General features: G+C 47.5%; 1 protein-coding gene across 1 annotated transcript in view; it reads left to right on the top strand.

The window, feature by feature from the left end:
• The first annotated feature begins 690 nt into the window (after positions 1-690).
• Positions 691-16,186, top strand: part of LOC134607811 (polyamine-modulated factor 1-binding protein 1-like) — a 340,326-nt gene continuing 324,830 nt past the window's right edge. The window contains 1 exon segment of the mRNA XM_063450371.1: positions 691-790. Coding sequence (XP_063306441.1) covers positions 704-790 — 87 coding nt within the window. The 5' untranslated portion in view covers positions 691-703.

The following is a 16,186-nucleotide window of genomic DNA, read 5'->3' as shown; positions in this document are numbered from 1 at the left end:
TCCTTTCACACATTGATGATTACAAATAATATGCTAATTAATAAGTAGAGTTTTCTTTTTTTTTTTTGAATTTTTTAGTCTATTCTTTTAGTTTTATTGTTTGTTTTTTCTAAGCATTTGAAGGAGCTTTATATCATTATATTTTGAGGTATTGTTCTGAAATTGCAAAGAGTGATATTTGCCCACAGGTTAATACAATTATTTTTTGCACACCTTATCAAGAGAAAGGAAACAATTTCTGTTGAACAGAATTGGCAGATAATAATAGCTGATAACTGCAATATTATAACATGTTTAAAACAATGATATGATAATCTTTTTTTTAACATTTTATTGTATCATTTGCTTAATTCTTTTAGTTAAATGCAGAACGAGACTTAATTAAAAAAATGGCTGTAGAGCATAAGCAACAAATCAAAGCTTTAGAAGATGACCTGAAAATATACAAAGAAAATCAAGAGCATGTATACAAAGAGGTAATTTTATATCATTATATTTGCATTTCCAGTATATAACTTTCGATATGAAATGTAGTGTGATGAAGTGGATAGGATAAGAAGACATACAGTATATTAATGCAAAAATAACTCCAATAAAATAAATTGAAGTTATTAAGGGAAACAAATTGAATTTTTTTTTTAATATCTTAACATTATTTGCATCCTTATTCTAGTTAAACATGAAGAAAGATTTAATCCAGAACATGGTGGGAGAACACAAACAACAAACCAAAATTTTAGCGAATGAACGGAAAATGGACCAACAAAATCAAGAACAATTATATAAAGAGGTAATTTCTTTATTGCATGATTGACAGGGAGGTGATGTTTTGCACAGGGCTTACATTTCACATATTTATTACTGTATTCGTCTCAAATAATATTACCCATTTTATCAAGCAATATAAACTTAGCAGTTAATACTCTAGCAGTATACAGTGAGGGAAAAAAGTATTTGATCCCCTGCTGATTTTGAACGTTTGCTCACTGACAAAGAAATGATCAGTCTATAATTTTAATGGTAGGTGTATTTTAACAGTGAGAGACAGAATAACAAAAAAAAAAAAAAATCCAGAAAAATGCATGTCAAAAAAGTTATACATTGATTTGCATATCAATGAGTGAAATTAGTATTTGATCCCCTATCAATCAGCAAGATTTCTGGCTCCCAGGTGTCTTTTATTCCGGTTAACGAGCTGAGATTAGGAGCACCTCTTAAAGGAAGTGCTCCTAATCTCAGCACGTTACCTGTATAAAAGATACCTGTCCACAGAAGCAATCAATCAGGTTCCAAACTCTCCACCATCACCAAGACCAAAGAGCTGTTCAAGGATGTCAAGGACAAGATTGTTGACCTACACAAGGCTGGAATGGGCTACAAGACCATCACCAAGCAGCTTGGTGAGAAGGTGACAACAGTTCGTGCGATTTTTGTCAAATGGAAGAAACACACAATTACTGTCAGTCTCTCTCGGCCTGGTGCTCCATGCAAAATCTCACCTCGTGGAATTTCAATGATCATGAGAACAGTGAGGAATCAGCCCAGAACTACACGGGAGGATCTTGTTAATGATCTCAAGGCAGCCGGGACCATAGTCACCAAGAAAACACTATGCCATGAAGGACTGAAATCCTGCAGCACCCGCAAGGTCCCCCTGCTCGAGAAAGCACAAGTACAGGCCCGTCTGAAGTTTGCCAATGACATCTGAATGATTCAGAGGAGAACTAGGTGAAAGTGTTGTGGTCAGATGAGACCAAAATTTAGCTCTTTGGCATCAACTCAACACGCCGTGTTTGGAGGAGGAGGAATGCTACCTATGACCCCAAGAACACCATCCCCACCGTCAAACATGGAGGTGGAAACATTATGCTTTGAGGGTGTTTTTCTACTAAGTGGACAGGACAACTGGGACGATGGACGGGGCCATGTACCGTCAAATCTTGGGTGAGAACCTCCTTCCCTCAGCCAGGGCATTAACAATGCATCCTGGATGGTTATTCCAGCATGACAATGATCCAAAAACACACAATCAAGGTAACAAGGCAGTGGCTCAAGAAGAAGCACATTAAGGTCCTGGAGTGACCTAGCCAATCTCCAGACCATAATCCCATAGAGAATCTGTGGAGGGAACTGAAGGTTCGAGTTGCCAATAGTCAGCCTCTAAACCTTAATGACTTGGAGAGGATCTGCAAAGAGGAGTGTTACAACATCTCTCCTGAGATGTGTGCAAACCTGGTGGCTAACTACAAGAAACATCTGACCTCTGTGATTGCCAACAAGGGTTTTGCCACCAAGTACTAAGTCGAAGGGGTCAAATACTTATTTTACTAATTGACAAGCAAATCAATTTAATACTTTTTTGACATGCGTTTTTCTGGATTTGTTTTTGTTATTGTGTCTCTCACTGTTAAAATACACCTACCGTTGGGGCGGGGCTGGACCGCCAAGCTGGTCGGTCGCAAGACAGACCAGCTCTTGCAAAAAGCTAAACCATTATGCCAAAAAAAGCACGATTTTGTCCCTTCTGCTGACCAGCAACAGCGACCCTCGACGGGCAGAGTGCACTGGATCCAGGGTGAGGCTGGCTCAACGAGTATTAGTCCCCTGGAGGAGAAATCTCCACTACCAAAGTTTGGGCCTACTCCGGCGGTGAGTGGAGCAGACGGCCGCTGCCCTGCTATCCCGCCCAACGGTGCCCAGCCGAGAGCTCAGACCTCCGAGGAACCGGTCCTGTCCCCCCCCCCCCGGTCCTCACCCTGGTGCCCCAACCACTACTACATGACTAAGGCCTAGCAACACTGCCAAACCGACCCGCAACCCAGGAGCTAAACCTAAGATGGCGGAAGCCGCGCTCAGCAGCACCAAGAACAGAGTGCAAGAAAGTGGTCCCCGCACATCAGCCGCAACCAACGCGGATCAGAAACACCAGCAAATCTGACACCCACGAGTTCGGCGGCGCGCACACACCCTGGCACCCTAAGGAGTTACTTACCCCTGGAGCCTCATCACCAGCTCTCAGTAAGCCAGCGCTCGCCCAACAGCAGGGACCACCAGCCCTTACCCCGCGACATGCCGCTCTCCAGTCTGGGTCCATCGAGCCGGATGCCACATATCACTCCCGGACTGTCGTACAGCACCTGCCAACCAACCCCGCGAGAGTCGCAACACAGACAGACCGCCGGACAGCAGCGGGAAAGTGCAGAGCCCACAGAGGGCACAAGCTAAACAGAGACACAAGGGGACTCTTTGAAAATCTCCAAATTTTATCTTGTCTTGGTGTAACCATGACAATAACGAAATTCCACCTGTCACAATGCACCAGCCTTACTCACTTCACTCATGCGAAGCTGTGGGGGTCTAAGGGGTGATATATTGCCTCTCATATCTAAAGCAAGTATCCAGCAAATGTTAAAAAGAGTGTATTATCTGCATGTAACCTTATCCTGTTCCTATTATACCAAAAAAATGTGCACTGTCTAGCAATTACCCTACCTGTTATCTATGTCAAGCAGCTCGAGGAATGCCGTTGGGGTACCTAGAGCCAGTTGTAATCACTATATGCACTGCAAAAATAAAAAAGTAAAAAAAAAAAAAATACACCTACCATTAAAATTATAGACTGATAATTTCTTTGTCAGTGGGCAAATGCTCAAAATCAGCAGGGGATCAAATACTTTTCCCCCTCACTGTATATAGCAACTATTGAAGTTCCAGGTTTGTGGGTACAACTCGATCTTTCCTTTTTTCCAATGTTGATAAATTGAGCAAACCTGAGCTGGCCACACTTAAAACTAGTAAAAGCTAAATGTATCATTCTTTTTTTTTTTTTAAATTCTTTATTTTTGCACACGATGGTTAAGGCAAGAATCATATAACTTGAAGGCTTGCGCAGAAGCCGAAATACATATGAACAGTTTTGTAAATGTAACAATGTAACAACAGCATATAGGACAAGCCACCTTAGAAATTCTATACAACTTGCCCCCCATCAAGGGTTTTATATGGTTTATACAGCAACAGTAATAATATTCCTCACTTTTGCCCGAGGGTGTCATATCTGGAGCGGTACTATCGTGTGTCCTGTTTAGGAGCCTCAGTGGAAGAGGTCGAACTGAGGAAAACACTCATAATTGACCACCGCCCCCCATACACGCTTGTCCCTAGTTTCGGTAGCGCCTGATCCCCTTCAGGGATTTAGTAATATGCTATACGATTTGGTTATTGTCTTCCGATTTCTATTCGATTAGAGGACCAGGAGCACAAGGTAACGTGTCCGGTTAGCAGTGACCAACAGTGGTGATAAAAGAGGTCGCCTGATAGCAATAGCTAAACCACCCCGAGCTTCCCTATACAGGTCAACACGGTCAACTAACTCTAGTTCAAAGTGGTGCATAGGACTCGGTCAATTACCCTCTATCCTATAAGGGTCCCGTCAGGAAAAAGGCATCCGGAGAATACGATATCTCCGTCTACCCTTATCGCACCGATCGCACCTGGAGAGATGTCGGTGGGACAGGCAAAGGGAGGAACCAAGGAGAATAATACCTTCGAGTAAAAGAAAAAAAAGATCTACCCCTGAGCCCCGTTGCCGAGAAACCAGGGAGTAGTTGTGGAAAAGAAAGGAGTAAAAGGTGCAGAGAAAGAAAAGAGAAGAAGAGGTGAGGCGCTGAGGCCGGGACATCGCGGGATCGACATAAGAAAAGCCCACGGGCCCTCAATACCCCATTTTCCTGGTGGACGCGTTCCATTTACGCCAATCCTGCTACACTATTATCCCAGGGCTCCCAAAGTTTCAGGAACTTCTCTGTCGTACCCTTCACCCGTGCAGTCAGGTCGTCCATCAATCGGCAGTCTCGGATCCGAGATATCACGCCTGAGAACTCCGGGCCTTCCGGAGAGAGCCAAGCTGTAGCAATAGTACGTCTAGCCCCGAGGGTTAGTTTATGTACCAATGTCTGCTCCCGTTTGGTCCATCCGTCAAGGGATCTGTTCAGTAAGTATACCCATGGATCCAATAGTAAGGGTTTGTTAAAGGTCTGCGTCAATAGGTCTTCTACTGCCTTCCAGAAGCTACGTAGTTTGGGGCAATCCCACCACATGTGGAGATATGTACCTCGGTTACCACATCCCCTCCAGCAATCATCGGTATCCATTTTGTGCATCTTATATAATTTGACAGGGGTGGTATACCAACGGAACATAGTCTTCCATGTTTGTTCTTGGAGAGTGACGCAGACGGAGGAGTTCTTGTTAGCCTCCCATATGTCCTGCCATTCCACTCCCTCCAGAACCTCTCCCAGGTCTGCCTCCCATTGATCGGCGTAGGCCAGACGGCCCCATTCTTTGTTCTCCGTGCTAAGGTGGGCATACAAGAGTGTTATCATCCCCTTAGGGACGGATCCTTCTCGGCACAGTTTCTCGTAGAAAGTCATCCCTGTTTGCGCAGCTCCCTTTATGTGGGGTTTTTTGGCGAAGTCTCGGATCTGAAGATAGCGAAAGAAGTCTGCTGGTGTCAAATGGGAGTCCCGTCGAAGGTCGTCAAAACTGATTATTTGCCCATTGTGGTAAAGTTGGTGAATCCGCCTTAGCCCTAATCCCTCCAGGTTCCGAAAATCTCGAGGAGCCATTCCCGGTGGAAATTCCCTATTCCGGAGAATCAGGGTCAAGGGGGAGGGGGAAGATGACAGCCCGTATTTGCAGTTATTCTCGTCCCAAATGCGGAGCGAATTCTGTATGGACGGGCAAAGTGCCCATGTCGGGGGTCTGTAATGGCGTCATAGGGGCTCCTGCGATCCGCACTTGTGCCTGAGCGCTGTAGTACATGGCCCTCGTGGTTAGTATGAATTCGTCCGGGAATCCCAGGTGTTTCAGCACCGTAAACAGAAATTGCCATCGCACCCTATCAAAAGCCTTTTCTGCGTCGATAGCGACCACCAGCGTTGGCGTTTTCGAGGTCACTTGCTGCCAGATCAGGTCGATATTTCTCCGCGTGTTCTCGAACAGTTGCCTATCCGGGATGAAGCCCACTTGGTCGGCGTGTACCAGGGAGGTCAGTAACGGATTCAGTCTATCTGCTAGTACTTTCGCCAAGATCTTAAGGTCGTGGTTGATCAGCGAGATAGGCCTGTAATTTTCCGGTGCGAGTGGGTCCTTATCGGGTTTGGGTATCAGTACGATTGTCGCGAGGGCCATGGTTGGATCCAGCCTACCTCCCTGCCTGAGATCTGTAAAGAGCCTGGTCAGTGGAGGTACCAATTCTTCCTTAAATATTTTATAGTAAGAGCCATCGAAACCATCAGGTCCCGGTGCCTTTTTGCCTTTCAGTGTAGAAATGGCTTTACTAACTTCCTCCTCGGAGATATCAGCCGCCAAAGTGCCCACCGCCTCCCTCCTGAGTTTAGTCATTCCGAGTTTATCGAGGTATTCGAGTATGGCCCTTTCCTCACTCTCTGCATTCGTCTGCTGATCCGGCGTATGGTTATATAATTGCTTATAGAAGTTTTCAAACACCCAAGCGATCTCATCGGGCCTCGTCCTGGTCGTGCCATCTGGGTGTCTTATGGCTGTTATATGAGAGCGTTCCTGTCTGGGGCGTAGCGTCCTGGCAAGGAGCGAGTCCATTTTGTTGGACTTTTCGTAAAAAGACCGCCGCGACCATACCATGGAGCGTGCCACATCGTCTAACAGCAAAGTCCTGATATCTCTCCTAACCACCTCCAATCGTTCGTATGTCACCGTATCAGGGGCCGATTGGTGTTTTAGTTTTAGGGTCCTCAGCCGTTCCAGCAGATTTTCCAATCGAAGGTGTTTGTTTCTTTCGCCTGGTTGCCAGCTTTATGAGGGATCCCCTGATGACTGCTTTGTGGGCCGCCCAGATTGTACACGCAGTGACATCTGGGGTATCGTTCGTATCAAAGTATTCGAGGATGTCCAAGCGGATCTGTTCCTTCAAGGCTGGGTCCTGTAACAAGGACGTGTTTAACCTCCAGTTCCACGGAGAGGTTGCCCAAAGTGATGGTCACGTCGGCGTGGTCCAACCAGGAAATACTACCGACTTTCGAGCCGATTATCCGGGGCATACCCACTGCGTTGGCTAAGAAAAGATCGATCCGTGAATACGTGCCATGTGGCGCTGAGTAAAACGTGTAATCCCTGTCCCCCGGGTGATGGGCGCGCCAGACATCCACTAGGCCCGAGTCCGTCAAAAAACGATTGAGCAACCGGTCTTGACCCCCTCGGCCCTGGGATCTCAGGGTACCATCCTTCGTGCTCCTGTCTACTGCCGGATTCGGAGTGGCATTGAAATCCCCTCCAACATAAACCATACCGTGGGGCAACGCCGCAATTTTCCCCTGGAGGTTCTGCCAGTAGGTCAAGTCCGGTTGGTTTGGGGCATACACATTGATGAGGTGAATCGTATGTGAGTGCAAAATGCCCGAGACTATAATATACCGCCCTTCCGGGTCTGATTCTTGGGCCGTTTTCCGGAAGGGGCAGCTGGCTCTGACAAGGATGGCCACCCCATTACGTTTACGGAGTGACCTGGCTTCATAGGAACCTTTGAAGACATGGTCCTTCAGTCCGAACTTGGCCTGCCTGGGGAGGTGTGTTTCCTGAATAAATGCTACGTCCGTATGTAGCCGCTTGAGTTCCTTAAACAATAGGCGACGCTTCCTGGGAGAGTTGAGCCCCTTGACGTTCAAAGTAGTGATTTTAAGTGTCATAACGCATCACAGACATCCCTGCTGCTGAACTCTGGGACCTTCGGAAGCCCGCCCCCCCCCCGAATCCCGCAGTCCCGCCAAGATCCCCCCGCGCCCCCAGCCCCGCACCTCTCGAGGAAAGAACAAAGTAAAAGAAAAAGGAAAGAAGAAAAGGGAGTAGAGAAACAAGGCATCCAAGTCCATTTGGATGCAAAGAAGCACTAAACTCACCAGTAGCCAGTGTTTTGTGGGTAGCGTGTTCCCTCGTCTCCCACCACGATCAACGCGATAAGGGGGCGAGGATCCCTGAGCTCCCACTCTAGCGCGCCCGCTAAGACCTACATATACCCGAGTAGACCTAAGTGGGGCCCCCACCAGTTATAGGTCTGTGAGAAATGGGAAGTCTACCACTGTGTCTCTGATCGGTCACCGTTCTACGTCACGTCAGTGAGGTCCCCGGAGCGGTGTCAGCCCTCCGTCGGTTTGGGGCCTAGGGTAAGTCAGGACTGGTCAGATCTTAAGTGGTGAGCCCCTAAACTATAGGCCAAAATTATCTCCCCTAGGGAGATCCACCACGCTCCTCCACCCGTCTGCGACCCCGTAGCGTCCACAGTGGAACTGCATGTACAGGGGTCCCACCACAAATAATACATACAAGCAAATGTGAACCCCAGTAGGACGGAGCGTTAAACAGTGAGAGACGTATACGTCAAGTCATGGGTACCAGGCATGAAGTGTAAGTACAGTAATAAAGCTGCAATGTCAGCCACAGTATGCGGCCCGAGTGTGGTTGAGGCGCCACCCGCTTCCCGTGGGTCGCCGCGCCCCCCATAAGGGGAGCCCTGCGATGCAGAGGAGTATAAAGCGAAAACGAAAAAAGGAAAAAACAGGGGGGGGGGGCAGGGCACCCATCCCCCCCCATGCCAATGGCTCCTCCACTATGTCCGGCAACGGGGGTGATACAGGCCATATAACACTCGGCACCATGAAGCGACATATAGGCATGCAGCAATAAATTATAAGTTGTAAGTCGTGAGTCAGGGGGGTCCTAGGACCTCCCCCAATCCCTGTAATGAGGTGGAGCCTGGTACCAAATACAACGCAAGGGACTATGTACAAGAAATGTAACAGCGGGTAACTTGATGCCCGTCTATGAAGGCTAACGTTCTATGTTTATCATTTCCCTTCAGTTTTTACATTTTTCCTGTTCTGTTTTTTCCCTAAATAACAAAATATTAGTTTTGCCAGTAACAAATGGGCAGAGGAGGGTACAGTGACGGAAGGGCGCTTATAAACTTGAGGACACTGCAACTTGTCCCATGTGAACTAGATGTCCCCGTTTTTGTGAATAGGACGTCTAAATATATATACCGTATATGTTGTATGTACCCACGTTCCCTATCCTTTTTCATTTTTTTTTTTTTTTTATTTTATTTTTTTTATTATTTTTTTTTATAAACATTTTATACATATATGTACAGCTATATTTCTATACAGTTTATACATATATATTTTTATACATTTTATACATTTAGTGTATTCCCTTTTTTATTAAATTTTTTTTTTTTTTTTTTTTGGGGTGGGGGGGGGGGGCGGGGGGTTATTTACGTTAGAAACAAAAATCGAGATATATATATATACACCTGAATTGTTTTGTGCCATGTTTTTTTTTTTTTTTTTCGTTGTGATTAGTGCTTTCTGTGATTAAGTACCAGTGCCTTAGACATTTCGGTGTGCCTGAACCCTGTACTAAGACGTCTATACGCTGCCTCCTACGGGAAGTAGGTGGGGGGGGGTGGAGGAGGGGGGTGGGGATGGGGGTGGGGGTGGGTGAGGAGAGGGAGGGGGGGTGGTGGTGAAGGGGAAGGGGGGGATCGAGGGGAAAGGGAAAAGGCACATTAACCTCAAAAAAAAAAACCATAAATCATAAATAAAAAACATAAATGGCATATCAATACAATTGTGTGCTAGTTACAATAGAAATGGCTGATGCAGATCCTTCCTGGTGCAGCCTAACCCAGGCCTAAACAGGGCAATAACCGTATGCCCATTAGACGGGTGTCCTCGGGCCAGCACACCAAGTCTTTCAAAAAGGCCCCCACATTGGTAGACTCCCAGCCCCGAACCCCCCCAAACCAATTGAGGGGCGCCCGGGCCCATCCGTGTCAATAGCGGCAAATACAAAACAAGGGAAAACAGTTAACCGGGGGCATCACAGTTTTGTTGCAGAGGAAACCCACAACGAAGGCTTTAAATACAAGGTAGGAGGGGGGCAAGAGAAGCACCGCCGGCAGGATCCGGACATGGCTTTAAGAAACACCCTGCAGTGGCCCCAGCCCCTCAGCCCGCTCCCCCACCCAAACGGGAGGGTGACAGCAACCCCCAACCGTGTGTCAGGGTACCTGTGGTCTCTACCTCCGAAAGAGGTAGAGACTTAGCTGTTCCTCCATCCAGACGGTCTGATGGCTCCCTTCCCCGCGGTCTATCCGGTCATGCTAGGCCGGCCGCGAAGGAGTGACTGCCTTTTACAGCATCTAGGCAGGAAGTAGTCATCAGGACACTCCCCCGGAACAACCTGTCAGTCAATGGCTGCAGGACCAATCAGGACGCCTTGGAGGCGTGGTTACTGCTCTGAACAGGGTATTTAACAGAGCTTCTTTCATTAGCTCATTGCCCTGTCGTGGTTCTAGCTTGTTCTAGTCACTCAGTGCTTGTGTATTCTATTATCCCTTTTGGTTTTGACCTGGCTTGTTTACCTTACTCTGCTTATCTCTGTTACCCTTGATTTGGCTTGTCTCTCGCTTACCTGTCTTCTGTTACCCTCGACCTCGGCTTGTCTTTGACCATTCTATACTGTACTACTTACGTTAGTCCGGCCATTCTAAGGTCCGGTATACGTATCTGGCTACTGTTTGTACTCTGCGTGTTGGATCCCTGTCCCGATCCTGACATTACGACAGGGCCAATGGATCCTGCAAGTACAAACAGTCAGCTGGCTGCTCCTGATCCTAGGTTTGAAGCCATGGATCACAGAATGGATCAGATGGCGCTTGCGCTACAGGCTCTATTAGCTTGTGCCAATAACCCACCAGAGGAGATACGGAATACCCCTGTTTCTCCTGTCGGTTCAGGTCTAGAGGTAGCCACAGTGGGTGCTTCTTCTCACATTACCCCCCCAGTACGCTATGGTGGGGCTCCTGAGAAGTGTCGTGGTTTTTTAAACCAAATTAGTATCCACTTTGAATTGCAACCTCGCTCTTATCCTACAGATAGGGCAAAAGTAGGATTTATTATCACCCTACTCATTGAGAAAGCACTGAGATGGGCCAACCCACTATGGGAGAACGATAATCCATTAGTTTATAACTATAACGCATTTGTAGCTGCTTTTAGAAGAACATTTGACCCTCCAGGTAGAAAGGTTAATGCAGCCAGATTACTGTTGCGCCTGAGACAGGAGAACCAAACACTGGTGGATTATGCACTAGAGTTCAGGTCTCTGGCGGCAGAAATCAAGTGGAATGAGCAGGCGTATATGGATGTATTTTTGAATGGCCTATCTGATGTAATCCTTGATGAGGTTGCTACCAGAGAACTCCCTGAGAATTTAGAGGATTTAATTTCGTTCATCTCTCGTATAGATGAACGTCTAAGAGAGAGACAGAACACTCGAGAGAGGAACCAGAGACCTTCTTTTAGGTTTGCTCCCGCTGTTCCAAGTCCTGACTCCACGATATCTTTGCTTACTGAACCTATGCAGATAGGGTATACCCGCCTCTCTGAGGAGGAAAGACAGCACAGGAGAAGAGAGGGTTTGTGTATGTATTGTGGAGCCAAGGGTCATTTACTCTCGAACTGTTCTAACCGCCCGGGAAACGCTCGCACCTAAGTCTCTCTAGAGGACAGGCCTTGGGTGTTTCTATTTTGTCCTCTACTCCTGATTATAAAGATCACAGGCTTCTGCTACCAGTTTCCTTAACTTGGGGGAAGGAAGTAGTAAGGGCTATGGCATTGATAGATTCCGGTGCTGCTGAGAATTTTATCGACCAAGCCTTTGCTAGTAAGAACAATTTCCCATCCCAGCTAAGGGAGACACCTTTGGCCGTTGAGGCCATAGATGGTAGACCACTACTAGACCCTGTTATCTTTCGTGAGACCATACCCATTAATCTAAATGTGGGTATCCTACACGTGGAGAATTTATCTCTTCTGCTCATTTCGTCTCCTTCCGTTCCCATAGTTCTGGGGTACCCATGGTTGAAAAAACATAACCCTATTATCGATTGGGAGTTAGGAGAGATACTCTCGTGGGGCCAGGGCTGCCAGGATCGGTGTTTGTGCAAGGTTTCTCCATTAGCTAATATTAACATACCGGAGAATCCTACTCAGTCCACAGAAAGACAAATACCAGACCTTTACCTAGACTTAAGGGCAGTGTTTGACAAGAAGAATGCCGATTCTTTGCCTCCACACAGGTCATTTGACTGTAAGATTAAGCTTCTACCCGGCACTATGCCTCCGAGGGGCCATGTATATCCTTTGTCTGTTCAGGAAAACTCGGTTCTAGAGGAGTATATTCGGGAGAATTTAGAAAAGGGATTACTCAGGAGGTCTTCTTCTCCGGCCGGGGCTGGGTTCTTTTTCATTAAGAAGAAGGATGGCACGCTGAGACCTTGTATCGATTACCGAGGCTTGAATAAAATAACTGTCAGAAATGCCTATCCTATCCCACTGATTACCGAGTTATTTGATCGTCTTAAGGGCTCCAAAATCTTCACCAAGTTAGATCTCAGAGGGGCTTACAATTTGGTGAGAATCCAGCAAGGTCACGAGTGGATGACGGCATTCAATACCCGGTATGGCCATTACGAATACACTGTTATGCCATTTGGACTATGCAATGCTCCTGCAGTATTTCAAGATTTGATTAATGAGGTACTTAGGGAGTTTCAGCATGATTGTGTTATTGTTTACCTGGACGACATACTAATACACTCTAAGGAGATTGAGACTCACCATAGACAGGTCAGAAAGGTATTACACAAGCTGCTGCAACATGGTCTATATTGCAAATTGGAGAAGTGCAGTTTTGATCAGTCTCAGGTAGACTTTCTTGGATACGTGATTTCTGGGGAGGGTTTTAAAATGGATCCTGTAAAACTTCAATCTATTTTAGACTGGCCCTTGCCCAAAGGACTCAAGGCTATCCAAAGGTTTATTGGTTTTTCCAACTACTATAGGCGCTTCATTAAAGGATACTCCTCTATCATTGCGCCTATTACCAATATGACCAAACAAGGGGCTGATACTAAGTTCTGGTCTAAGGAAGCTCTGGGTGCTTTCAAGACTCTCAAGGAACTTTTTGCCTCGGCTCCCATTCTAGTTCATCCTGATACGACTCTGCCTTTCTTGCTCGAGGTCGATGCCTCTGAGACAGCAGTTGGGGCTGTTCTGTCTCAAAGGTTAGGGGTGGATAAACCGTTACACCCTTGTGGTTTCTTCTCTAAGAAATTTTCTGGGCCTGAGAGCAGATATGACATCGGGGAAAGGGAACTGTTAGCAGTCATTAAAGCCTTAAAGGAGTGGAGACATTTGTTGGAGGGGACCCTACACCCTATTACGATTTTGACGGACCACAAAAACTTGTCCTATATTGGGGAGGCTAAGCGCTTATCCTCTAGACAAGCTCGTTGGTCCTTATTCCTGACTCACTTCAATTATGTACTGACTTACAGACCTGGTTCTAAAAACTCTAAAGCCGATGCATTATCTCGCCAATATGAACCTTCTACTGTACCTGAACCAGTTCTTTCTTCTATAGTTCCGAAATGCAATATCATTGCTAATACGAATCTCAGGATTCATTCTCCATTACTGGCCGAGATCATTAAGTTGCAACATCTAGCACCTAAACGGACTCCTGCGGGCCGTCATTTCGTTCCTCCTGCTCTTCAACTGGAACTTTTACAGTGTTTACATAATAGCAAGATGGCGGGACATCCTGGTATTCGCAAAACTTACGCGTTGATCTCTAAGGACTTCTGGTGGCCTGCTTTACGGAGGGATACTGAGGAGTTCATCGCTGCATGTGAAGTTTGTACTAAAACCAAACAACCCCATACGCTTCCATGTGGATTCCTGCAACCCTTGGAGGTTCCAGAAAAACCATGGTCCTGTTTGGCCATGGACTTTATTGTCGATCTACCCATCTCTAAAAGACAGACTGTTATCCTCACCGTGGTTGACAGGTTTACTAAGATGGCACACTTCATTCCCCTGCCTAAACTCCCGTCTTCTCCCGAATTGGCAGAGATATTCGCTAAGGAGATTTTTCGCCTACATGGGATACCCTCTCAAATTGTATCGGACAGAGGCTCCCAATTTGTTTCCCGCTTTTGGAGGTCCTTCTGCTCTCAACTTGGTATTAAATTAAACTTTTCTTCTGCCTATCATCCTCAGTCTAACGGAGCTGCTGAACGTACCAACCAGAAAATTGAACAATATTTACGATGCTTTGTTTCTGAACACCAGGATGATTGGGTCGGTTTGATTCCTTGGGCGGAGTTTGCACACAACAATCTCGTTTGCGATTCTACTCATTCAAGCCCCTTCTTCATGAATTATGGTTTTCATCCATCTATTCTTCCTTCGGATTCCCCTTCCCAGGGGGTGCCGTCGGTTGATGTTCATGTTGCCAATTTGAGGAAGTTGTGGGATCAAACTCGACAAATCCTTGTGCACAACTCTATGTTGGTCAAGAAACACGCTGATAAACGTAGAAGGGCGGCTCCGGTCTTTGTTCCAGGTGATAGGGTATGGCTGAGCACGAGGAACATCCGTTTAAAAGTGCCCTCCATGAAGTTCGCTCCTCGTTATATTGGACCCTACAGGGTGCTGACCCGTATCAATCCAGTTGCGTATCGTTTAGCTCTTCCTAATACCTTACGCATCCCGAACTCGTTTCACGTTTCATTGCTGAAACCACTCATATGTAACAGATTTTCCTCCACAATAGCCCCTCCTCGCCCCGTTCAGGTGGAGGGTCAGGAGGAGTATGAGGTTAACTCTATTATTGATTCTCGAATCTCCCGGGGGAGAGTACAATATCTGGTTGATTGGAAGGGATATGGTCCTGAGGAGAGGAGTTGGGTACCTCAGGAGGATGTTCATGCTCCCCGTCTCCGCAGGGCGTATCACTCTCGCTTCCCATCTCGTCCCGGTTCATTCCGCCCGGTGGGCGTATCTGAGAGGGGGGGTACTGTCAGGGTACCTGTGGTCTCTACCTCCGAAAGAGGTAGAGACTTAGCTGTTCCTCCATCCAGACGGTCTGATGGCTCCCTTCCCCGCGGTCTATCCGGTCATGCTAGGCCGGCCGCGAAGGAGTGACTGCCTTTTACAGCATCTAGGCAGGAAGTAGTCATCAGGACACTCCCCCGGAACAACCTGTCAGTCAATGGCTGCAGGACCAATCAGGACGCCTTGGAGGCGTGGTTACTGCTCTGAACAGGGTATTTAACAGAGCTTCTTTCATTAGCTCATTGCCCTGTCGTGGTTCTAGCTTGTTCTAGTCACTCAGTGCTTGTGTATTCTATTATCCCTTTTGGTTTTGACCTGGCTTGTTTACCTTACTCTGCTTATCTCTGTTACCCTTGATTTGGCTTGTCTCTCGCTTACCTGTCTTCTGTTACCCTCGACCTCGGCTTGTCTTTGACCATTCTATACTGTACTACTTACGTTAGTCCGGCCATTCTAAGGTCCGGTATACGTATCTGGCTACTGTTTGTACTCTGCGTGTTGGATCCCTGTCCCGATCCTGACACCGTGCAGACCCCCCCCCCATCAAACCCCCTCCCCAAGGGGGAAAGCAAAAGAGAAAAAATAGGGGCACCCCACTGGGGACGGTCCCAGGAAGACCGGGACCCGTCGGGCACGGTGTAAGAAGGGCACATACCATACCCCGCGGTCATCAGCGATGGCTCCCGGTTCCGGCGGCACTCCAGTCGTTCGGCAGCTGAGGAAGGTCATCCATGTACAGGGAGACGTCCGGGATCCCTGGGGGAGGCTGCACGCCAAGGCTCTGCAGGAATCGCTGGGGGTCACCTCCAGGTAGCAGAACGTGTGCCCGATCTCCCCGGAACACCAGCAATTTGAAGGGGAAGCCCCAGGCATACTTCAGGCCTGCTCCTCGTAAGGCCTCAGTGATCGGCCGCCACTCCCTCCGGCGTTGCAGTGTCGAAGGCGCCAGGTCGTGGTATAAGGAGACAGCAGCCCCCTCGTGCTGGATGGGCCCATCACGGCTTTTTCTCATGAGGGCCTCCTTGGTGCCGAAATAAAGGAAACGTACAATGACGTCCCGCGGGGTGTTGCTATCCGCCCTCTGGGCTCGCAGGGCTCTGTGCACCCGCTCGATGTGCCACTGTTCTTCAGGGAGGCCCGGAAGGAGAGGCCGCAAGAGGGAAAGCAAGGTCTCCCGCAGGTTTTCG

Source organism: Pelobates fuscus, chromosome 4, assembly GCF_036172605.1.
Source record: "Pelobates fuscus isolate aPelFus1 chromosome 4, aPelFus1.pri, whole genome shotgun sequence".
Lineage (NCBI taxonomy): Eukaryota > Metazoa > Chordata > Amphibia > Anura > Pelobatidae > Pelobates > Pelobates fuscus.
The sequence above is the reverse complement of the archived record's forward strand: the minus strand, read 5'-3'. Positions and strand labels throughout refer to the sequence as shown.